The sequence below is a fragment of the Mytilus californianus genome, unplaced genomic scaffold (assembly GCF_021869535.1).
Source record: "Mytilus californianus isolate M0D057914Y unplaced genomic scaffold, xbMytCali1.0.p SCAF_15, whole genome shotgun sequence".
Taxonomy (NCBI): domain Eukaryota; kingdom Metazoa; phylum Mollusca; class Bivalvia; order Mytilida; family Mytilidae; genus Mytilus; species Mytilus californianus.
This window is the reverse complement of record NW_026262637.1, coordinates 26,204,146-26,230,902: the sequence shown is the minus strand read 5'-3', so window position 1 is coordinate 26,230,902 and position 26,757 is coordinate 26,204,146. Positions and strand designations below refer to the sequence as shown.

At 31.7% G+C, this 26,757-nt stretch overlaps 1 protein-coding gene across 25 annotated transcripts in view; it reads left to right on the top strand.

Annotated features, from left to right (window-relative positions):
* Positions 1 to 23,307, top strand: part of LOC127725762 (rho GTPase-activating protein 20-like) — a 190,903-nt gene extending 167,596 nt beyond the window's left edge. For all 25 annotated transcript variants that reach the window (XM_052233001.1, XM_052233003.1, XM_052233018.1 and 22 more), the window contains 10 exons: positions 1,412 to 1,603; positions 4,331 to 4,406; positions 4,822 to 4,899; positions 6,957 to 7,026; positions 11,690 to 11,860; positions 14,794 to 14,960; positions 15,187 to 15,348; positions 16,499 to 16,608; positions 18,428 to 18,762; positions 19,242 to 23,307. In XM_052233001.1, the coding sequence (XP_052088961.1) occupies positions 1,412 to 1,603; positions 4,331 to 4,406; positions 4,822 to 4,899; positions 6,957 to 7,026; positions 11,690 to 11,860; positions 14,794 to 14,960; positions 15,187 to 15,348; positions 16,499 to 16,608; positions 18,428 to 18,762; positions 19,242 to 22,159 (4,279 nt within the window). In that variant the 3' untranslated portion in view covers positions 22,160 to 23,307. The remainder of the gene's footprint in view (positions 1 to 1,411; positions 1,604 to 4,330; positions 4,407 to 4,821; positions 4,900 to 6,956; positions 7,027 to 11,689; positions 11,861 to 14,793; positions 14,961 to 15,186; positions 15,349 to 16,498; positions 16,609 to 18,427; positions 18,763 to 19,241) is intronic.
* Positions 23,308 to 26,757: the final 3,450 nt, after the last annotated feature.

Here is a 26,757-nt window from a genome sequence, read left to right as displayed (position 1 = left end):
TGTGAGGTGAATGCATAGGAGACACCTCAGAATAACATAAGTTACCCAAATAGACATGAATATGTAACAATGTTGTCTTCAAAGCTGGACAAATATTCATTCACAAGGCAAGCTCAGAATCACCCTATGTTAACAAATTGTGAATAAATTCACTTTTTCAGAATCTAATACATTTTGAGTAATAATTTTAACATGAGCCACCAAAATGGTGTAACTATAATTACAACCTCTGAACTATTGCTGTAAAGTATTTTCATTTGTTGTTTGGACAATTGGAATGACAGACAATCCTTTAGAATTCAGTAGATATGACAAAAACTCAAAATGGAACATGGAAAAATGTCATAAGATATTGTCTGTCATCATGTTAATTAATATGCAGCAACTAATTGAACAACTTTGGTTTTATGTCTGCCACAAAACTTAAGTTTGATTAATGTCCCTCCTACAAAGTTCAACCACTTTACAAAAACTTACTTGCCTTTATCCATCAAATTCATTTTGAATAAAGATCATATTGTATCTATTGTTTGATCTGTAAATGCTCAAAGTCTATTGTCATTATGTTATATTTGATACTGAATATGAAGCAACCAACAATCTTACAGACCAACTGGAAACAAAAACACTATAGACAGAGGAGACTTACCATTTAATCAAATGAAAAAAAGCTTTTAATGAATAGTAAAGTACTTGCTAAGATCTGTCTTAAATTTGTGTCATCTATGAGTAAATAATATCTAAACAATTAAATTGGTTAACTTATGAAAGTTTGACCTGTAGAGATAGAAGTCTGTACCCGTGCCTGCCTCTATTATCAATGTACCCTCTGTTTTGTCAATATTATTGGTTATAGCCTATCTTATAGATAAACCTCATGATGTTATCATACAGACTCACTTTCTGTTTTGATGTCAACTGTGTTCTCTTCAGAATGGCAGATAACATGTATATGACATGGTCGAGTCTTGTTCCAGGCATTTTTAAATGGGTGTGGGTACTCAGCTAATGTAGTAACATATTGAAGGTTATAAACCATAATACTGGTATAAGTCATGAGATCATTTGTATGTGCTTAAAATAATATAAACAACAGTATAGATTTTCTACAATTTTGACAGATCCTACCAATTTTCTACCGTTCTGACAAAATCTTTCTGTAAGTACCAATTTTCTGGCATCTCATTTGTCATGTAAATTGACATCCCATGACCAATGAAAATCTTACAAAATGACCCAAACACATCGTCTTAGTGTACCCCTTTTTTTCAATGACCACATCCCTCACCAGAAATTTACTGGGTACCAAAAAAAAAAAGATTACCTTAGAAAATCCTTGAAAAATTCTATACAATATCCAATATCTTGAAATTTTTCAGTTTTCCAATTAAATGTTTTTTCTGATTTTTAGAACATCAACAACATTTAAGTTGAAGCAGAGAGTAAGAGTCTGTGAAATCTGGTTATCGGAATGCATAAATGATGTTACAGAATTGACAAGGTCAACAGAGCTGTCGTTTGTTATGGGATGGCCTTTGTGTAATTGTGTTGCCACATTCAAAACACTTGATCTGAAACAGCAATGGCTGACCAAACTAACTGAGTAAGTTTGTTATACATATCAGTTTAATTTGATCTGTGTATAAATGGGCAGCAGATGCCAAGAGAGGTGTTGCCTACAAACTTGTATAGGGAGTTGCTGTTATTTAGAAAAAAAACATGATTATCATGGAAAGACAGAGTGTTACAATTTATTTTTTTTAATGTATGTAAACTTTTTTAACATTAAAAAAACAAATTAAAAACTTTTCAATATGGAAGCATATAAAGGAAGAGAATTTAAAATTGAAATTTAATAACTTCAAAAATATCTCTGAAGACCTTGATATATCATGATTGTGAACCAAATAGGAGGATTATGGACACAAACAAACAAGGAAATATAGAATCACAACATGTAATAATGAGTCATAGTTCCTCAATATGCTTTGCAATGTCAAAGTCCGGACTTAATTTGGTAACAAAACATTTAAACCAAATAAATGTCAACCACCAGAACTTCTCTAAGGAGCAAAAACAATAATGGGGAGAAATAAATGTCGAGGAATGAAATCTATTTTGTTTGTAGGGGGAATTACAAGTTTGAACTTTTTCTGGCACTGCTTATAAACTTGTTTTTATGTTGTTAAAAACATCCGGGAATCTAGATTTCTTATGTAAAACAAAAACAAAAAATAATCTCAATAACCTATAAACATATGGGAGAAAAACATTATGAGACTTTGTAATCCTTGACTTTTATCATAATTTTTTTAGATGATTTTCATTCTGTAAAATTTTTCAGTTTTTCTTTTATTGAGAATTTTATTCTTTTCTTTTCTTTTCATTTCTGTAATTGTAAATGACATGTATTTTTCTCTTAGAATTTTAATTCTGTAAATGCACAAAGCATAGAGAGTGTACACTGCCACTGATCAGGCCATAAAATCACTTCTCTCGCCACTAGTTTAAAAATTTCTGACATTTACACAACACTTTTCCTCGAACCCTGGATTCGCCCCAGTTTAGTTCATATATCAAGTTCTGCCGTTTCTCAGTTGTAAGCACATCACAGGTTCAAGAAGAGTACTAACTTTTATCTTAACAAACCATCTGTCTCATGGGCCTGTTTACATGTTGATTAAAAGCAAATCTTAACAATTTGGAAATGTACTTTATGTACTTTATGCATTTCTGATATTAAAACATCTATAAAGAGTTTCCTCAACAGGTGTACTGTATTACAGATAAAAGTAGCTCACCTGACCCCAAGTTTCCTGAACAGGTGTACTGCATGACAGATAAAAATAGCTCACCTTACCAGTCTAATTTGCTTACATAGTTTAAGGCTGTTGTCAAATATAAACTTTCTAAATATCATCAGCTCTTCTTAAACTACAAACCTTTTTTAACTTTATAGGCATGATAATAGTACGGTCTTGTATGTCAATCACATCCGATACATTTTATTTAACCTTATCACAAACAATATTTTCCTTTTTAACCAGATTTCCGAAAGAAAAATCGGTTATGGTGATTTACGGTGGGCAGGCTGTCAGGCGGTTTGCTACCAAACAGTGTCCGTGCAAAAACTTGAAAACGCTTTGACAAAATCTTTTCAAATTTAGATATGTTGTTTCCTGTGACAAAATGAAGGTCAAATTTGATTTTTACGATTTAATTTTTTATCATTGCTGAGTTGTAGAAAAGTTATACTTAGAGTGTTGTCCATGCAATAACTTGAAAACGCTTTGACGAAATCTTTTCAAATTTAGATATGTTGTTTCCTGTAACTAAATGAGGGTCAAGTTCCATTTTCACGATTTTAGCTTTTATTGTTGTTGAGTTGTTGACCTACAGTAGCGAAAAGTGATACTTAGATTGATTTTGACCTTTCCACTTCTGAACCCCACAAAAATTCATTTATTTTGTTTACTTGATCCTGTTTGGGGGTCCAGATTTTCAAATATCGTTTTGATGCAGGAAAATTCAGGTTTGCTGTCAATCTGACAGCCTCTTGTTGTTTTCTGAAATTAAAAGTTGCATGGCTTAATTGATCTTAAGTTGACATTATTAGGAATAATGTATGGAGAATGCTTTAAAAGATGCCTAAGGATTTCAACATTTCAGATAATTCCTACTGCTCAAAGGATTTCAATATTTCAGATAATTCCTAATGCCCAAAGGATTTCAACATTTCAGATAATTCCTAATGCCCAAAGGATTTCAACATTTCAGATAATTCCTAATGCTCAAAGGATTTCAATATTTCAGATAATTCCTAATGCCCAAAGGATTTCAACATTTTAGATACTTCCTAATGCCTAAAGGATTTTAACATTTCAGATAATTCCTAAGAAAATCATTTGACTGTATTCAGTTAGTTCAAAAAGAAGACTTGCCTTAACACTAATCTTGTTTTAATATTTCTTAATATTACATGGGTTTTTGTGCAAATTGTTTCTACAGTACATTTTATGCCATAATGCCTAAACCAGGTGAGCATTACTGACTCCTTGTAGCCTCTTGGTTTGTAATACTAAATATAAGTACAAACAAATAGCTATGATGGATAATTAACATCCTGTGATATGTTTTTATAAATGATGATATTGTATACTTGTTTGTTTGAAATAATGAAAAGTGACAATCTTTTATTCTGACATAAAACATTAATGAATAAAAGATAAATTGATGGGTTGTTTTTACAAAAATGCTTTTTTTTTCACCTGAAACGTGTGAAGTGGTCTCTCTAATAAAGATTGATATGTTTGGATTTTTATTGTTTTAGACAAATTGAAAATGAAAGAATGAAAGAACAACCCAGGGTGATCAAGTTAAAAGTTGTCAGTAGAGAAATAAGTGAGGTGAGTTAATTATCTTACCTGTACAGGTGAAAAACATCACAGAGAAATTAGCAATTAAGGCATTTATACACCTCTGAAGATTGACATGTCTTAACTTAATTAATGCTAATTAGTCAGATATTTAGGAATATGTGTATTGTTTTGCACTTTTAAAAATATATTAAAGTAAGATATTATTGTTAATTTTCATAATTTGGATTCAAACATGTGGATATGTGAGAGAATATTTCAGTAGGAATAATTTGTTTGCAATGCGTAGTCTTTTGAACAGGAAGGTAAAAGTAAGTGTTAACTATCTTCATTGTTAAAAACACAGGTACTTCTAATTTTGACAAAGATGGCTTGCTAGACTTGTTAACTTTTATAGCTTAATTGATGTAATCATTGGATTGTTAAAGTTGTTTTCTTATTTTAGCCATGCATGGTTGATGTTGATACTAATATGGATGCTCAAAAAGTCCTTAAGGAATGCATGGCCCAGTCCCATTTATCTGTGAGTAGACCATATTGACATTCATTTTCCTCACTATAAAATTTTAATGTTTACAAACACGTCTTTTAAGCAAATATTGTAACGTATATTCCTTGAGCTTGTACATATAAAATATGTAACATGTGTGAGTTCAGTGATCAGGTATTGAATACTATTGGACTAGATGGTTAATACAAATTCAGTCCACTGACCCATTAGGTATGTTTTGGTTTTAAGGATACACATATCAAGTTTCACTGATAAAGTGACCAGGTTGTGAGATTTTCTGGCTTTTTGTCAAATTTTCCATCAAAATATGACCCATAATGTTAGCGGCTATTTATATATACAAACAAACATTGAATTTATCTGTGTATTGCCTTAAATATCTCTGATGTCCATCACAATTGTTAGTGATCAATTATTATTGAGGCCCTATGGGTTTCTCACTGTCAAATGTTTCACCGATTACATTGAAGACCAGAGGTGTACGTTGTGTTGTATTTTAACATAGCACTTTCTACAATTTTATATGATTTGTTTATGCTTGAAATTTCAAAATTTTTAAATGCTTGAGCAATTTTTTTTTTTTCAAATCCCCCTTATACTCAGTTACTGCAATTCACATAACTATACATTAGAAATCTACTTGGATAGATATTTAAATGAGATCACAAAGATAACAATGAATGATAATTGACAGGTACTGAAAATGTACTGTATTGTAAAATTTGGTTTACTAACAAGAGTTTGCTGTACAATGATTGAGCAATGTCTAGATGGCACAGGTTATCTCCAATCATGCAAATAATGATTGATTGATTGATGTTTGCCTAATGTCCAGTGACAAATATTTCATGCATTTTCAGGATAATGAATGCCAGAATCGAATTATATGAAAAGTCTTCACTTATATAAGGTCTTCTTTCCTTCTCCAGTCCTTCAGCTTTCAGCAAAACTTCCTAAGTGTTTTCCTGTTAATTTTATTAATAAAATGATTTAAAAATAACTTTTGACACTTCATGGTTAATACATACAAAAAATCATTCATTGCTGGTGAAAAATTATAACCAATTTTGTGATCTTGTTTGTTAGTAGTACCTGAGGAATACGATGTTGACCTCATATATTTTCTACATTTATTTTTATGAGTCTGAATCTGACTTGTATATGTCAAGTAAGACAGCTAAGAATTTTGTCCTTCTCCACTAAATCTATATGACAAAGACTTAGTCAATCAGTAACACCTGAATAGAGGACAGTTACTTTGTGACTTCAGACATCTAAGATAAAAGTCATGCAAATTTTATTATTTGTGCAGAAACTGTTATCAGTGTGGTACAGGTACATAGCCTTCTAATCTGGACGTTGATGACCAATTACGGGATAATGAATTCGATTACATCATGGTTATATGTACAAGTATCATCTCAGAGTGATAAATAATTTATCTCATCGTCAGATTTAATTTGCCCTATCATTTATCGTAATTAAAAATAGTGTTATCAGTTATAAAGAGAAATCAAATTTACAGCCGTTGCCAAAATTTGGATATTTTTTATTGTTTACAACTCTTGGGCAAATTGTATTCAGGCTATAATGCAGTTAGTTTGTCTTTGTGACTCAAGTTAAGAATGCACACCTGTATAAGGATATAAGAAAACTTGTGTTTTATATCATAAGGAAACTATGATGAAAGGAAATGTTAATCGCTGTGAATTTTCTTTATAAAAATAGTGAAAAGGAACTTTTTAGAAATATTGGAAGTTACTATCTGTTTGTTTTTGTGTCACCAGGAGTAAAATAAAACCATTCTATTCTTGGCCGCTGAACACAATCCTATGTCATTATTTTCAGAAAAGAAAGTATGCGACTTTTTATCATATTCAATGTTGATATCTTACATTACATCAAATTACACAATTTCTTCTGAATACGAACTATTGTGTATATCTTACAAATCCTCAAATTTCACCATTCCTGTGTGTATTTATTGGCCAGTGATGCATAGACGAGGTAAATATGTAGTGAATGGAGATACAGACCAACTATGTCTAACATGTTGTTTTTGCTCACAGGATTCAGATCCCAAAGATTACCAGATGTGGGTGAGATATGGCAAAGAGGACAGTCCCTATCCACTTATAGGTGAGTAAGACGGTCCCTATTTTCATGGGGGTGTATAATTGTTTTAGGTTTGGTTATATGGTAGGTATATTTAATGTCAATATAAAATGTAACACCTGCACTTTTAACGACTGACAACATTATTTTCTCTTGTTGAACCCAGTACTTATGTTTAGGGTTCCTTGCTGAACCCAGTATTTATGTTTAGGGTTCTTTGCTGAACCTAGTACTTATGTTTAGGGTTCCTTGCTGAACCCAGTACTTATGTTTAGGGTTCCTTGCTGAACCTAGTACTTATGTTTAGGGTTCCTTGCTGAACCCAGTACTTATGTTTAGGGTTCCTTGCTGAACCTAGTACTTATGTTTAGGGTTCCTTGCTGAACCCAGTATTTATGTTTAGGGTTCCTTGCTGAACCCAGTACTTATGTTTAGGGTTCCTTGCTGAACCCAGTACTTATGTTTAGGGTTCCTTGCTGAACCTAGTACTTATGTTTAGGGTTCCTTGCTGAACCCAGTATTTATGTTTAGGGTTCCTTGCTGAACCTAGTACTTATGTTTAGGGTTCCTTGCTGAACCCAGTACTTATGTTAAGGGTTCCTTGCTGAACCTAGTATTTATGTTAAGGGTTCCTTGCTGAACCTAGTACTTATGTTTAGGGTTCCTTGCTGAACCCAGTACTTATGTTTAGGGTTCCTTGCTGAACCCTGTACTTATGTTTAGGGTTCCTTGCTGAACCTAGTACTTATGTTTAGGGTTCCTTGCTGAACCCAGTACTTATGTTAAGGGTTCCTTGCTGAACCCAGTACTTATGTTAAGGGTTCCTTGCTGAACCCAGTACTTATGTTTAGGGTTCCTTGCTGAACCCAGTACTTATGTTTAGGGTTCCTTGCTGAACCCAGTATTTATGTTTAGGGTTCCTTGCTGAACCCAGTACTTATGTTTAGGGTTCCTTGCTGAACCCAGTATTTATGTTTAGGGTTCCTTGCTGAACCTAGTACTTATGTTTAGGGTTCCTTGCTGAACCTAGTACTTATGTTTAGGGTTCCTTGCTGAACCTAGTACTTATGTTTAGGGTTCCTTGCTGAACCCAGTACTTATGTTTAGGGTTCCTTGCTGAACCTAGTACTTATGTTTAGGGTTCCTTGCTGAACCCAGTACTTATGTTTAGGGTTCCTTGCTGAACCCAGTACTTATGTTTAGGGTTCCTTGCTGAACCCAGTACTTATGTTTAGGGTTCCTTGCTGAACCTAGTACTTATGTTTAGGGTTCCTTGCTGAACCTAGTACTTATGTTTAGGGTTCCTTGCTGAACCCAGTACTTATGTTTAGGGTTCCTTGCTGAACCTAGTACTTATGTTTAGGGTTCCTTGCTGAACCTATTACTTATGTTTAGGGTTCCTTGCTGAACCTAGTACTTATGTTCAGGGTTCAGGGTGGGATTAGACATAAGTTAGTTTTTGATTGGGTTATAAAAAAGATACATAGGATTGATATACATCCCCACCAAATAATGGCAAACTTTTATTTTTGGAAACTTCGTATTTTATAGTTTATTCATAATTTTCTCAACAATAAAAACCTCACACATGTTCCGAGTATTTAAAAAGGATACATATCTGTTTGTTCATAGCAAGCATTTACCAGTAATTATTTCCGTTCTTTTTGTTAAACTTTGTAATAATAAGAGCTCTAACAAGTGGAAAGCCTTTACTCACATTTGATTCTCGAATAGGTTCTAAAAATATTAAAAGGTTTTTAAGCAGTTTTATCAGAAAAGGGTACTTGCTCTGTTCTAATTGTACCTTCTTTTTTAAAATTTGAAACGTAAGTTTAAGCAAAGTAGGTACCCTGTGACATTATCTTTAAATTTTCCGAGTGTGTTCTTTATTTTGTTAAGATGGATCAATGACTCAAATACTGTATCAGTGATAATAAACATTGACTCTTTGATTTATTTAATATCTGACAATCATGTTTATTAGTTTTTCATTGTCATAGAATGCTTTATTCTTAAAAATGAATGTGTATTTGGTCACATTGAAGTAGTTGACACAACTTCTTCACTACTAAGGGTTTATTGTCATTTTAAGAATTTCCATAATAAACGTAAATAAAAGAAAATCTGTCAGCAATATCGTATACATCCTAGTAAAACTCCACGGTACATTTTAACAAAACAAAGCTTGTTCATGCGGATAAATTTGATGGTCAGTTGAAGAATTGGAATAGTTATACCATAAATTATGTGTATCTTCTGGAAATGAACTCTACACTGTAAATAAAGTGAGAGTTTGATCAGGTGCTTGAAAAATGAAGAACTGGACACTTGACATGTTTACAAATGTCACTGAAATTAAAAGTTTCCAATTTTGTGCCCTATAATTCCTGTCAGTAGTCTTACTATTTGTAACTATAAACATTTTCTACAGTTTGACGTCCTGCCATTTACAAAGTGTTGTTGTTAAATGATAGTATCATTATATTGTTAAAGGTCCTAAAGTTTTAGTTACAAGCAGATAGAAGTGTTTTAAGATTAAGGGTCGTCATTATAAATTCGTACTTTTTTGGCAATCGGACAATTGTAAGACAATACTTTATATATATATATATATATATATATATTAGATAGTATTGAAGAACATGGATTTTCAGTGCACAATTAGTAATAAAACTTAAGCATAAGAATAAGAATAACATGAAAAAGATTTTTCAATATTTACACAAATTATACTGGGAGTGCAACAGAACCAAATGGATTTGATCATAGGGAGGATATTGCAAAATATTTTGTCAAATTCATTTCTGTACATGCAAAAAACAAACTTGTTTGACTGAGCATTCCTACCATTGTTATCTTTATAAATCATTAACAGATGAAGGCTTATGTCCATTTTAGTCCTCAACGACTAAGAAAGAGAATATTTTTATCATTGCTGTGAATTCTAAATGATTGTAGAGCCTAATCTGTCGTTTCATTAAAGTAAGACTGTTACTCAGTATTCAGGTATGAGTGATATTAATTAGATACCTGTCCTTTTACCTGATTGCTGTACAAAAGGTAGGAAATCATCTGTATTAATCAAATAAACTTGTGAAATAGGTCAGATTTATTTGAAATCACCATGATAAATGGCTGAAATTTACTCTTTAATAATTTGATAATGACAGTTTAAGGTTTGACTTTGTTATTTATTGCGGGATTGAAAGTAAAAGTGACAAGATATTTTCCTTATGAAATTTGTAAACAAGAATTAAATTCCATTTATCATAAATATGAAAACAACATTTTGTTGATGTAGCAGATAATATATGTTATTTAAATGGGAATTTATGCCAACTTTCTAAATGACCTTAATGGGTTTGGTATTTTTCATATAATTCTGGTGTAGAGTCAAGGTTTGGTTAGTGAGGCATATATTTAACATTTTTATGAATATAAGATGTCTTTCACTTATTTTTGTTTAAGGTCTTTTCTTGTTTCATATTTGTTTCATTAGGCTATATTTTTTTTTAAATGAAAGCTTAAATAAAGTAGATCCTTCCCCACAAGTTCATGAAGTGATTGTTTACAAACAAGTTTGGACCCTGTAGCCATCAGGACCAACCTCAACTATTTAAGGAAGGTTTACCATGCCTCTATTATTAGTTTAGGTTATCAAAACAGGTGTATTCCATCAAGTGGGATCTCATTATTTCTTAAAAAACATTAATTTTAGTTTATTTATGGATCATAATTAATGATAAACAAATAATTGTGGTCTACTTTAAGAATAGAAAATTCTCCTTTAATATATTTTATGCAAATGAGTTGTGGGAAGAAATTCTGATGTTAAGCAATAGTACTAAATAACCTGCAATTGAATATGTTATATGCACAAAAAAACAATTATTTTGTAACAGAATACTGAAATTCTCAACATGTTGACAAACATTCTGTAGTTTAATTGAAACTTTAGTTGACCTTATGTGGGCATTTCAACAAAATTCTTTTCTAACAAAACAAAAGGAGTAACCTATTATTATTTCAAATGTCCAAAATTCTAAAGGTGAAAAATATTTTGATAAAACATAATAGGTTCACAAAATTGTGTAATACATAATCACTTGTTTGTTACCTGAATAGTAGGACATGATTGACAGGTGTGTCTGTGTTTTGATTGGTTTAAATAATAATTGCTCCACCTACATGTAAATTTCAGGTCAACACAGGTTGACAATTTTTGGTTGTAAAGTAGGTAGTTGGGTTAAATTGTGTGTAAACATCACAAGTATCTATTTACTGGGAAATATATCAAATTGATAAGGAGAATTTAATCATCAGTGAAAGTTTTGAACAAAATAACTACCTGCAGGAAAATGGATTTTTGTGAAATTTTAATGACATGATTATTTTCACTTGTGACAATTCTTTGGATTTCAATTCAAATGACAATATGTTACTTTTCTTGAATGAAGGTAAGTAAAATGTCTGACATTAGGCTTCTGGTCATTTGATATCATACATGTATATGTTTAAATTTTAAGATACGATAATTCAAACAAAAATGCAATAATAATTAGAATGATAAAATTTAGAATTAAGAGAAAAAATATGTTTTTAATTTAGACTAAAACCAAATGAGCACTTGCAGATATTTTTAAATAGGAGAGAAATCAAATTTTAACTGTTTTTTATTCATTTGCAGGTCATGAATTACCATACAGTATTAAAATGAGTCAGTTGAGAGATAGCTACCAGTCAAAAAATGGAGATGTTTCCCTGCCATCAAACGGAGAAATTCTTGACCTGAATTCTGCAGGAAGCAATGTTGAATATATTTTAAAGCACAGGAAGTCCACAAAAAAGCCAAATTTAGGTAGATAATTTTAACTTACATATTATGGGATGTAGTACTGTTGCAGCTGGGTTTATATTTTTTCAACACTCTGTTTACCTAATTGTACTTGTAAGTTTTTAAATGTGCCTTTAATTAAAACATCGTATCAATAGTAGTAAAATTCAACATAATATTGAACAACCAGTGTTCAAAGATCATAATCTATCTTGGTTAAATATTATAAAAATGCCAGTCAAGTGTGTAAAATTGTCAAAAATTAAATGGTCATTTTATAATTTATATTGTAATCCTATTGTCTTAATTAACACCTTAACGACTTAATTTCTACAAAGTCATGAAGTAAGGTTTTACAAAAATATCTTTTAATCTTTGACTTTAATCACCGTCCTTCACAGTGTTTGGTAATGCTTCGATTTGCTTTTCTACTTCTATTGTTTGAGTTGCCGATTTTATTATCTTTGATTAATTTTTCCAATTTAATGCCTCGGCAAATCTTAAAAGAAGAATTTTCCATAGAGAAAGTCTATAGAAAGTGAGAAATGTGATCTATCTACTCTCACTGACGTAAATTTACATAATGGTAATATCTTTGTCTTTTTCTATGATTAGACCAAATCACATTGTATTGAATTTGTCTAGATAAGTCAAAAATTAAACAGTGATAACAAGATTATTTAGTTCTTTGATTTTAACAGAAAAACAAACAATATATATATTTATGTAAAATTGGAAATATTTACTCACAGATAATCTTAAATCTCTTTATCAGGTTATGTAAAAGATCATTGTTAAAGCCTCTTGTCTTTAGCATGATAAAGCAGGTATATAATTAGCAAACAACAAAAATAGGCTAGTTAAGAACCAACACAATTAAAGAAAAAGATCCTGTGATAATGTCATCAGTTTTTGAAGACATTTTGAAACAAAAGTTGAATGATTACAATTAAGTAGTTACTTTTTAAGTAGTTTTGGTTTAAAACATCTGTGTTCTTCCATCAAAATATATAAATTAAACTATAAAAGCCTCTTCTTACAATTAAAAATGAAAATGGCAGCAAATAGTTTTTGCATTGATTGCCCTTTTTCTTTATTGAAATTTCAATAGTAAAAGAGAGGCGAGGGCACCAAAGGGTCATTCAAAATCACAAGTTGAAAATAAACTGACAATTCCATGGCTGAAAAAAAAACAGACAACAGTACACAAAACACAACACAGAAAACCATGCATAGAATGAGCAACATTGAAAATTAAGTATGAAGAGCTAGACTTTTTACATTTTTTTTTAGTTGTCTGACATTTTAATGTTTTGTCTAATCTAGGAATTAAGTTAAGCTTTAGACATCATTTCTGATGCCAGTACATGGTTACAAACTTTAAATGAATGGATTCATCTAGCTTATAACACCTCCAGTTACAAATGACCCTTGAATAAGAAAATAACAGAATAATTGTACTATGGACTGAATTGTTCTAATCCCCCAAATTTAGACCTTTGAAGCTGTTAATCCCCTTAAAATCTTAAAAGATTTACATACAATGGATAGATAAGGGATTATTTAAATAAACGGCCAAGATGACATTCAGTGAAAGGAATTTGAAAGTAAATTCTGTTATTGATAAACAACTTTGAACTAATTAGTACATGTATTCTTTACACCTTTATAATATACCTGAAATATAGTAATTAATGTCAATTGTAACTGTCATCAATTAAAATATCAAAGGAAATTAATATGCAGATATATTCATATAGCTCAACACAAACACACTATGACGTTAATTCAGTGAACGTTTGTACTCCACGTTCAGATCAAAAGTTTTACGTACAAAATTAATATTTTGTCACTCAAAGATTTATTATGATTAATATTAAAAGTACATGCAGTTCTATTGAAAACAAGTAAAACTTATGATATTTTCCATGAAAATTTCTTGTTTTATTTATGACAATGCAAAAGATTGACAGCAAATTGAATGAAAGGTGATTCGTCAAATGCAATTGTGACAAGCTGTATGTCCAAAGCATGTTATACTATGTAATATTTATTGTGCACAGATGTCAAAATCTGTTTGTCATGCAGATATAAAAAATGGAAATTGATCAAGGTACATGTACATACAAATTAACCAACATCTATGAATATATGTAGTTAAGGGTTTTAAACATGCAAATTAATTACTATTTTAAAAGATATCGTGATTTTGATGTAATTATAATATTGACAAAATTATCTATACAAAAGTCTCGAACAAATTGTAAGTTTTTTACTTGGACGTAATTAACACTTATTTTTTATGTGAATGGATTTGCCATGGTGAGAGGTTCATTCATGACTTTCACATTATCAGTCACATGGGGGTAAAGTTACTATAATCATGATGTAATTGACTTATTTACACAAATTATAGTTGATACCTCTTCATAGAAACCTAACATCAAAAGGTCGTCAAATTTACCTGTAGTTATGTAGGTGTATATATACCTTAAAGGTAAAAATTGACTTCCTTAGATTGATAGATATTGGTAAACCATACAAACCAAACACAATTAATCACCCCAATATTTTACAAGGACCAATACATAAATATGATTCACGGACTTTTTACCTACCCCGTTTAATCATTTTGTGTTTTATGTGTGGTGCACTAGGCAGGAAATTGTTTCCTGCGTTTCGTCAATAGAGTTAGGATGATTTAAATATTTTGTTCGGAATTTATACTTTTTTCGAAAATTAGTGATTTTTTGTTTAGAAAGATGAGATCAAAGTTACTTCATAAAAGCAAAAGTTTGGGTGACTTGGATTTCAGGAGATTGGGTAAGATTTTATTGCATATTGATATATACTGTTGTTATACAGTATGAAAAAGTAATGTTTGCTTTGTGATTTTAACATTTTTATTCTTTTTTTTTTGTAAATTATTTGAATAGAATAACCCTTTATTTTTACAGATGAAAACTCCTCAGGAAAGAGTATGAAGAAACCAAGACGTTCACCGTTTAGTATTTTTCGTCGTGGTAAAGATGACAAAAATAATAACTCTTCTCCAACTGGAAAACTTTTTGGAAGACCTTTGGATGACTTGGTCATAGATGGAGGCCTCCCTAAAGCTGTTATGGTAAGAAAAACATTATAGAAAGTCATTATTTCTACTATGAAAGAAAATAATATCTTAAAATTTACAAATAGCAAAAAATTTGTATCATTTATCTCATTACGAGACAGAATTTGCTTTTAAAAAAGAAATATATTATATTATTTGCCAAAGAAAAAAACTCGTTTGAAATGGAGAGGTTCTGAAAATTATTGTCTGTATTATATATTTTCTGATTGACTTTTTTTAGTGCCTGCTCAGGATAATGTATCGTGATGGTCCATACACAAAAGGAATATTAAGGAAATCAGCAAACTCAGTGAAATGTAAGGAAATCCATGAAAAACTGGACGAAGGAGAAGAATGTTTAGATGATAATATTCAGACACTAGTTGTTGGTGCAGTTCTCAAGGTAAACCCATCAGTTAAATATGATCAAAGTAAACAGTTTAGTTTTAATATTACAAATATTCAGACACTAGTTGTTGGTGCAGTTCTCAAGGTAAACCCATCAGTTAAATATCATCAAAGTAAACAGTTTAGTTTTAATATTACAAATATTCAGACACTAGTTGTTGGTGCAGTTCTTAAGGTAAACCCATCAGTTAAATATGATCAAAGTAAACAGTTTAGTTTTAATATTACAAATATTCAGACACTAGTTGTTGGTGCAGTTCTCAAGGTAAACCCATCAGTTAAATATCATCAAAGTAAACAGTTTAGTTTTAATATTACAAATATTCAGACACTAGTTGTTGGTGCAGTTCTCAAGGTAAACCCATCAGTTAAATATGATCAAAGTAAACAGTTTAGTTTTAATATTACAAATATTCAGACACTAGTTGTTGGTGCAGTTCTCAAGGTAAACCCATCAGTTAAATATCAAAGTAAACAGTTTAGTTTTAATATTACAAATATTCAGATACTAGTTGTTGGTGCAGTTCTCAAGGTAAACCCATCAGTTAAATATCAAAGTAAACAGTTTAGTTTTAATATTACAAATATTCAGACACTAGTTGTTGGTGCAGTTCTCAAGGTAAACCCATCAGTTAAATATCATCAAAGTAAACAGTTTAGTTTTAATATTACAAATATTCAGACACTAGTTGTTGGTGCAGTTCTCAAGGTAAACCCATCAGTTAAATATCATCAAAGTAAAGAGTTTAGTTTTAATATTACAAATATTCAGACACTAGTTGTTGGTGCAGTTCTCAAGGTAAACCCATCAGTTAAATATCATCAAAGTAAACAGTTTAGTTTTAATATTACAAATATTCAGACACTAGTTGTTGGTTCAGTTCTCAAGGTAAACCCATCAGTTAAATATGATCAAAGTAAAGAGTTTACTTTTAATATTACAAAAATAAATTCTAAGAATACTTAAAGTACATATAAAAACTTAATTTACAACTCTGAAATAAAATTTGAATATGGTGAAAAGAGCTTTTCATCAAGAGGCAAGTATGAGGTTGATAAGGGAATCTGTGTATTTTAATAATTGAATGGTCATCTAATGGCTTTCAATGAAGAGGATATTGAATTGATGTATGTATATTTTTCAGGATTATTTAAGGAATCTACCTCGTTGTCTGTTATTGGAGGACCATTACAATGAATGGGTAGCGCTAAGTGAGCAGGATGATAGTTCAGCAAAAATGAATAAAGTTAAACAGTAAGTACACCTGTACTTAAACACTTAGTTGGGAAAAAAGGGGGATGCACAGTTCAAGAAAACAGAAAATATTGAATGATAAACAAACTATACTTTGGAAATTCATGTAAAAATTCTTTTGAGATCTGTAAAGATTGACCAATTCTGGTGTAAGGTTTTAAAAGGCTTGTGGTGAAAGTTGAAACTGCTGTCTTTTCTAAGATGTTTAAAAATGAGATTGGACATGCAAAAAGTATTCAGATTTACTACCAATGACCTTCAATTGTATTAAAAACTTCTTGTTGTAATTTTACATAGCGTTAGCAATTATAAAATCTATTCTGCTTCATTTAATGTTAAAAATTGTATATTTTTACAAAAAGTAAACACGAAAATTGGTGTTAAAATGGCGTGTCAATTTCAGGTATGTCAAGTTGTTGACATTTGTCAATGTCGATAATATCATTTGACCCAACCTAACTGACCTTACCCATACCTGTTCAGCAGGTCACTAGGTTTAAAGTAGGTAATTAAAAGGAGTGAATTTCAAAGTTAGATTTTAATTTAATTACGCTATTCATGGATCATTGGTTAAGGATATATTGATCATATAATTGACGACTGCCTAGAGGAGCTAGCTACTTCCGCTAACCTTAGTTTGTAGGAGTAACATAAATAAAAATAAAAACCACAATCCTCTGGTTAAAATTAAGTCATAAATAAATTGTTCAGATTTAATTTAAAATTCAGATTTGCAATATTGTAATAGTATTTTACTTTTTTCATTTTTTATAGAAAAATTACTATGTGTGATAATTTGTCATATATTTCAAAAACCAACAAAAAAAGTATGAACTTGATACATCTTTATATATTTGATTTGTAAAAGGTCCTGGGAAATGAATAATGATATGCAAATTGACTGCATTTTGATATTGTTTATTTGCTTTGTTAAATCTGCAATTGAGGAATTGTTCTTTTTAAATGCACAGAATAATGCAGAGGCCTTTTTAATGTCAGCAGTGTTATAAGCTACACCCTTATTTCATTTCAACCACTGTCATTTATGTAGAAATGTTGGAAAACTTTAAAGTAAATTTGTAAAATTTCATACATAGCAAACTTAATTTTATTGTTGCCATTTAAGTAAGTTTAAAAGGGAATAGTTTTAAAATGACATTCAAAAGAAGATAAATAAAATGATTATGAAAGTTTTTGAATCCTCCTTTTAACTACGGGTAGGAATTGAAGATAATTATATAGGCAACATTACAGAACATTACAAGATTTTAAATAAACTTTACATTAAAACTCTCATAAACAAAATAAGATGAAAAATGTTTTTTTGCTTTTTAGAAGTTTGCCCTCAGCTATTACTTTTGACAAATGTAATTTTTTTGTTATCATAAAAATCTGTCCTTTTATGTAAACAAGTGACAAAAGATTTGATCAGCAAGATCTATAAATGTTACCTGATCCCAAAAGGATGATTGTAATTATCAAATAATTACCTGTAATTATAGCAAAGGTGTGTAAACAACAACAAAGTCAAAAAACTTAATCTCAAAGACATTTTATTCTGTAATAAAATGGTTTAGCAATTTTACAACCAAATAAAATACAATTTAAATGTAAAGACTGAGGTTATCAAAGTACATTATCTCTAAAAAAAGAACATTTTTATTAACAAGTTTTAAAAACTTGAAAAAAAAATGTTTAATTATGAAAGTAAGAAAAACATCAAATAGACTTCATGAATCAAGGGAAGTAACTTTGAATGTGAAGAGGCTAGGCTTTTTATATATCAGGGGATATAACTCTATTTTAACTGTATTTGCAGATTGCTGTTTAAGTTGCCACCTTCACACTTTGACCTCCTGCGGCATTTGATCTGTGTATTACACCATGTTCAGGAAAAGCACAGTGAAAATATGATGACCTCATATAACTTAGCAGTGTGTATCACACCTAGTATATTATGGTCCAAGGAGCAAATCAAAGACCCAATGGCCACCCAATCACCACATAAGGCAATTATGTACCTGATTGATAATTGTGGTTCCATTTTTGGCGTGGAAACACTAAGTCTGTTTGGGGATGAACAGAAAATCAGACAAGACTCAAGTACAGATTCGGATAGTGTACATAGCTATCTCAGTACTCAAGATTCTGGAAGTAAGATATTTACATTTTACGTAAAGGCATTGAATATAAAACTATTTATATGTTCAAAGGAAAAGTACTTTCACAAAAATAGACACATAAAAATCATTAATACAGCATGAAAAAAAGGTTATAAAACATATTTAAGTCTTTAAAACAAAACAAATAAAAGATAACCGACAAGGGAGATAATTCAGTCACATGACATAGTTCTGTAATGGTTCTCGAAAACAAGTTTATCAGAAGAGATAAATGAGATGTTGCCTTAAAATACAGAAACAACTCTTGATGGAAAATATCAGAATATATAGTTTAAAACAGCTGAAATTCAACACTTGTTATGCATCTACAAAGTGAAATTATAAGAATAGTGACAGTAAACCATTGCAATATATGTATATATCTGAAAAATGATTATTAATAATTGGATACTTTTGAATATTTTGTTGTATTAAAATAGATTTCAATAACATTCTTCTTTTTGTCCACAGGTGGAATGCGTGCAGATAATTATTCTATGGATAGTTTAGAACATGATCTATATGGAGAATTTGATTCAAGTCCTAATCTTGTCAAAAGTCATTTATCGCCTTCAAATCTAAGCCGAGATTCAGGACTTACCCTAAGTGATGCTCAGTTATATGATGACGATGGTAGCATGGAGAATTTAACAGACAGAAAAAATTATAATAGGAGTATATCGCAGTATATGGATCGTGATTCAGACAAATCAAAACATTCAGAAAATGTGAGTCGTAGCTATGACACTGCTTATGAAAATCCAAAACCTCCTCCCAGGAAAAATAAAAAGCGTGAATACTCAAATGAAAAGGACCAAGTGGCCAAAGGTGTTAAAAATACAATGCACCAAAGTTATAGTGCTGAAGGCTATCAAAAATTCAAACGAAACTCAGCGGAGTCTTTACAGTCGTTAGAAGATCATGAGGATCAACGGGTAACTCCATATGAATTTTTACGTCAATCAGACTATGGAACATTAATCAAATCATCAAGTGGTGCTCATTTATTTCTAGATGAAAACAATAGGGAATCAAGCAATAATAACTTACGCTATGTATCAGAGATTGAAATTCAAACTCAACGCTCTCCACAAGGAGGAAATGGGAAATTGATACGACAAGCTTCAGTTACTGAAAGTAATCCTCCTAAGTCACCTCAATCTAGACTGTCATGTGGAAGTTCTTTTGATAGTGGAATTCCCCACTCATTATCCTGTTCTTCATTCATGCAAGGACAAATGTCACATGAAAGTGATTCACATTATTCAGAATGTAGCTCAAGTAGTGATCGATTACGACAGAGTCAAGACGATAATTCATTGAACAGTCAGTATTCTAGTGCTAGGAGGACAAGCCCCTCTAAAAAATATGTTAACTCTTTAATATCCCCACCTATTTCACCGAAAAATTCCCGTAAAGTGTTCAATTCAAACTCTAAAGAAGGTGTTTCAGTGAGAAGGTCATTTCCTTTGGAACTTTCCAATCCGACTAAAGGATCTGGCTCCAATAGTTACAAGGAAGCCGAGGACATTATCAAGCCAAGATTTGAGCTTTCTACTTATGAATTTAAGGAACACAAAGAAAATGATCATATGTCCCCCATTTTACAAACAAAATATGGTTCTAGTGCTTCTGCTAATGATGTTAGACAAAATTTGCCTTTAAAGGCTTTCACAAAATATGGACTAGGAACGTCACCGCCACCTGGTGTTGTATTAAAATTACACCAGAAACAGCAAAAACGTGACAATACACCAATGCGTGCAAGTCATGACAGTGCCATTATTTCACAAGTACGTAGAAATAGCACAGATAGTTCAGGTAGTGATCAAAAGAGGGAACATGAATTTCATCATTCAGAACTTAATATTGGAAAGTTAAGCACACCTCCATACCCTCTTGTGAAAAGTGACAGTGATAGTGATATCAATAGGACTTTGTCAAACTCACCAAACCGACCAGACAGGCCTCCATCTTATGATGAGGCTTGTCAGAGAACTTTTATGATTAAACATGGAATTCCATTAGAGATTTCTGAACAAGATAGCCAGAAACAAAAAGAAGCAAGTTTACTTGCAAAGCAATTGTATGAAGAATCCCTACGCAAATATATGGAGGAGCATTTAAATAGCCCAAGTGTTCAAAATATTGATCGCAAGGAAGTTTCAAGAAAGGAGGAGGTAATTATAGAACAGGAGGAGTGTGACAGTGATTCCTCTGAGGGTATTGAAGAGGAAAATACAATGATGAAGAAAGACCCAAAGAAAATTTTCGAGGAATCTTTGAAAGCTTATGAGCAAATTAAAAGTAGTTCACTAGATACTTCTTCAGCCAAAAAATCATTGATTCCAGATAGTAGCCTTTTATCCCCTGTTCACTTACATCGTAGTGCAAGTGATTCATCAGACAAAGCTGGAATACATAGCAGGAGGAGTCCTACTCGGGAAAAATCTCCTCTAGCTACTGACAGGAGGATACATGAAGTTAGTCGAAATTCTTCACCAAATGCTCAGTTGAACTACTCATCTTCTAGTGTATCCAATAGCTCCTCAGATACTGTCACAGAAAGTCAACAAATTCCACCATATCGACGTGATCGATCCGATTCAAGTCCTGTAACTAGTCGTCACTATTTTCCTAAAACTTCAGACAATTTTGCTCAAAATCGTAGTGCTCAAACCCAACAACGAAGCTCAACTGAACAAATTCAAAGTAGGGAATCATCAGTGGAGACTAGATACTCATACAAATCTAGAGACTTCTCACGTTCTCAGGACCGTACAAATTTATACTCTAGGGATGTGGAACAAAAAGAAACAAGTGTGATAAGAGACCCTGCTAAACCACGATTTTTCACAGGTGCTAGAGAAAGTAATAAAAGTCAGGAACAATCTTCTAGTAAAACTGTAGGTGCTAATGTTACAACTAAAGTTGAATCTAAAAATTCAATTGTATGGAAATCAAAACGAGACCCGGTAACTACTCCAAAGAGAGACTCTTCTGCAGATTTACCGTGGAGTGTTAAAAACTTACGATCTGTGTTTGTAAACTCGAACAGTTCAGGACAGTCATCAGTCAGCAGTTCAAGTGAATCGCGACCTCCACCTCCTCCTTACCAACCTCCTCCTCCGTTTCGTCGTGACAATGCTCGAATGAGTTCCTCAAGTAATAGTAGTTGTAGTAGTTCTAATACAGACAATAGTGCAAACATTCCACAGACAAAATCATCTCTGTCACATAGACGTTTAGGTGGGCCACAAGCCCACGACAGTTTCAGTGATGATTCTGATACTTCTAGTCGTAGCTCAGGACTTCGTAGAAATTCTACTAACGTTTCATCAGATCATGAATCATGGACATATCTTGATACGGAAGTGACGTTTGTGTAATGCCTGTGATACATGTATTTGTGTTTTTCTATCATGCCATTAATATTCATAAACATTTTTGTATGTTCCTCTTGGTACATGTATTCTATGTGTTAAAACAAAATACATATTAATATTGGGAAATTTTACTGACTAGATATATCAATGAGATATTTGAAAAATAAAAAGTTCTTAAAGAATATTTTTGTTATAAAAGTACACCAATTTCAAGATTAAACAATAGGGGGATGTAATGATTTTTTGGTTAAAGGGAAGTAATGCAGTAATTGTTTATACTGAGAATGTTATTGGCAATACCTCAGATTTTACCTCATATAAATGGTTGATATACTCTTTAAAATGTTTGTATATCTATTTTATGTATAAATACAGAATAATACTCAAATTGTACATTTGTAATTTGTATATATGTATATCTGTGAAATTGTGGCATACTGTACAGTATCAACGTGTACAGTGCTCTGTTTGTTATTTTGTACATTTTTAAGTCCAAATCTTGTAAAGTCTTCACCTCTCCTCTCTCAAATAGAATTTTAAAGTGTATTGTAAATAGGTGAATAAATTAATCAAATCTTGCCCAAATTGTATTTGGTAGTAATTAAGGAAGGGATGCCATATTTTAACAGTAGTATAATTTGTAGCATTTCTTATATTCCAAGTGCCAAGTATACAAGGTGGACAAATAACAATTTATTATACACAGACAGTATAGATAAAAAAGTATGGCATGTTTATATTTAATTGTGAAAGTGCTATTATTTATTTATATTTTTATCACAAAACATGCACTGACTAAGAAATTTCAAAATCTGTCAACATGGTTGTCATGGAGATTTTTCTGAATAGCAACATTTTTATATACACATATTAATGTCCTTACTATATAAATTTATACAAAGGAAATTTTTTATTGAACTTCAATAGTATTTTTATATGTTACCTATTTAGCAAATAATGGACAATGTACACAATTCTATTTTCTATGATTTACTATGCAATTATAAAGATGCAATGGTTTTATATGTGATGATATCTGTTACTGTAAAGTGTACATTTTATTTGTTATTTTTGATACACTGAACATTTTGTATCAAAATGTCATCATGAAAACCATAACTTGATCAAAATAAAAAAATAATATGAAAAGATTTGATGTTTTAATGTCTCTTGTGTTTACAAATGTTTTTATTTGAGTAGACAGCAGTGAAAATTCTTACATAATGATGGATTAGAATAACAGCATAAAACATATTAAAAAGGTGGAAAGCTACAACATTCATCTACAATAAATCAAATATAAAACAAAAAATAGTCAACCACATGAGGACAATGAAAAATGAAGCCTGACTTTGTAGTTGTCTTAAAACAAAACAAAAAACACAAGATTTTGTCAGTTGATGATGAATCTCATTTAGTAGTACACACATTGATAACTTAGGGCATGGTTAAAGGATTACCAATAATAATACCCTTGCTCAAAGGAAGGGGTATAATGGTTTACATCTATCTATCCCATGAAATTTTGTTACATTTTTCGTATGAAATACAAATTGGAGCTTCCTAAAATTTGGTAGAAACCTCCATGTGAGCATTCACATTTTTCTCAGGAACTATAAAACAGAGCTTCCTGAAATTTGGTAAAGTTTCATGTGAGCATGCTATACCATGTGATGAACTTTCACATTTATCACTCATCACAAATACATTTAGCTGGATATTATTAGTGAGCAATAGTTCAAAGTTCAACTTGTTTCAATAGCTCAAATAAAGATATGACAGCACAAACATGATTTAATTATCTTATCTCCACTAGTTTTTGTTCTTTGTCAGTTTTTGTCTTCACTAGGTCTTGTTCACTGCCAGTAAAATGGTGCTGCATCATGTTGCTACTTATATTTTGGTTTGCACAAGGTCATGGTTTTCTGCACCTGTTTATGATGCCTTTACAATATATCTGCTGGAAGTGACAGTGTGCTGAATTATATTTCAATTGAAATTGGTCTTTGAACTAGCTTTCAGTAATTGTTAGTACTCCTAGTGACTTTTTGTCATTTGGTTTTTGTGCTCAGTACTAATCTCACAAGTCAAACTCTTTTCAATTGATCTTTTGCAGTTTGTTTTATTGCTGTACTGTTACATCAGTTTTCCAAGTTAAATAAGTTAAATAAAGGATTTTGCACTCACAAACATGTTTAATACCACCACATTCTTTGTGTTCTTGTCCTCATGTAGTGTAGTAGTGGTTGGTTTCTGTCTGTCATTGTCTTTCGTTTATGTTGTAAGCTTGAATTAGGCTATTTATTTTCTCTTTTTATTTGTTTTAAGCCCAAGGGTGACCAGTAGTTCTTCTTCTTGTCCTTTTGTCTTTGGTAGCTGTCTCATTGGCAATCATACCACTTCTATTTTTGCAATGTATGAATTTAAATGGGATCATGATTTTTTAAATTGTATATATTCTGTGGTCTTCTGTAGACTGAGTAGGCTTGAAGGACCACCATAATTCAAATTGTCACTTTGCATCTGTTGTTATTGAAGGAATATATATTATATCCTTTCAAGATAATTTTTGTTCCAATAAGACTAAAAATCACCGAGGATTTGTATAGTACTATACAAATCCTTGACATCACCAACAACAAAATTTCACCCAACAGTGAACCAGAAGTCAACACGCGTTCTAAAATAGCATATATGTGTCCATACCATATTCCAATGGTTAATTCTCCCTGATTGAGGACAAGTTGTAAAAAAAACAGACAGTAAACGATCTGACATCAGCACCAAGTTCTGAATAGGACAAAAATGTTGACATTGACGTTATTAAGTTTCTAGACTTTACTGAAACATATTGTATCACAGTCAGTTGAGAAACAATAGCTATCGTTACAAACACATAATGCAAAGCTAATAGGACAAGGCAATTTAATTCAATATTTGAGAAAACGGTAGACAAAAAGGACAACTCTTATACCAACCAACCAACCAACCTGGCTATTCTCACTTAATATAGATCCAAGGTGTCATAACCATTAGACAAATCTAACAGATATTGGAGAGTTCATTAACTTCGAGTAATTATATGGCAGGAAGATGTAAAGGATCCTACTCAAATCGGTGTTAAAAACTAGTGGGTCCATCCTGCGTACAAAAGTCTGCAGTGGCTTAAAACAAAAGGGTTGCATATGTCTAATATGTGAAAGGGTTTTGTAGTGCACCAGGTCTGTGATATAAAGAATCTGCTATGAATTAAACCTGTACAAGATGTGAATGTTATTTTGCCATTTGGGCTCAGCGGTAGCATGCTACCTTAATGCACAGCGGCAACTATTACGTGCATTTTCAGATTGATCATGTCGTACCGATCATGCCGGTACAATATCAACATTTTAACGTTCACGACGAGACAGCATGTCACCAACCTGGAAACAGTAAACTGGTTCGAAGCCAGCCAGTCTTACTACTAAATGCCGTATGCTAGGTGGAGAAGTAGCAGAAACGTACAAATTTTCAAGTTTTTTGTTTGTCAGAGTGCTTTCTCTACAAACTTCCTGGTATACTGGGAATGTTTAGATAGTATCTTTTTTTCCAGAAATAATAGCAACTCATCCATAACAAAACCTTTCAGAAAATCATTTCAAGTAGCAATACTTTTAAGCAATATCGCATCCAAACCGGCGCAAACTTCTTATACAGGTTGGATCAGGCCACGTCAGACATCCTTTTCAATTAGCTTAAGCCTAATGAAGATTTCTTGTTACAGGATTGGCCTTTATCAAATCTGTCACAGATAGAGTCCAATGCAGATTTCCTTGCATGGCATAAGGTAAATCCAGAAATGTGCATTTGAAGCAGCAAAACAAAAACACACATAACAAACAAAACAAAAAATATAATTTTTTTTTTCATTTAATGAAACAGACTTGGTTCTGTACAAACTTTTTAGCTAAGTAGGTCCCCCTCCAAAGATTCTTACACAGATAGGAGCTACTAGTCTTCAATACACAGGTTTAGTCCAATATTGGTTTCTAACCGGTACATAATTTTGTTCCCTGTATAGACATCCTCAAACACGTAAGGCTAGCTACAGACTTTTTGAAACAGGTACTAATCCACTATAGATCTCATTAAACAGGTTTGTGACGCTGTAAGCATGGTAAGCGTTCTTACAACGATTCAGTAGACTTCTTTAAACGTTTTTCGGTACATAGCAGACTTTCATTTCTTTACCAGAATCAATCCACTGCAGTCGTTAGTATAGGTCCGATCCGCTTCTTTTCACAGACTGGGGTATACTGCAAACCTCTTAGTACACATGTTGGATGTTGACCAAGTTTCTTTTGCAGATCTTGTTGCTCTTGTACAGCACAGTACAATTTAGGAATTATGGATCAACCAAAGATCATATTTATAAAACTAGTATAGATAACAAAACTAAGAACAAACAAAACAATACAATATCATAGAATGCTCGCAGTTACCGAAAGCAAACTCAAATAACTTAACATGTTGATACAACCACGTGCCGTCTTACATGCTAATACCAGTGGCTGTACTTCAGAGCAGATTTCATACAGCAACGCCATATGTACTGGGAGAGA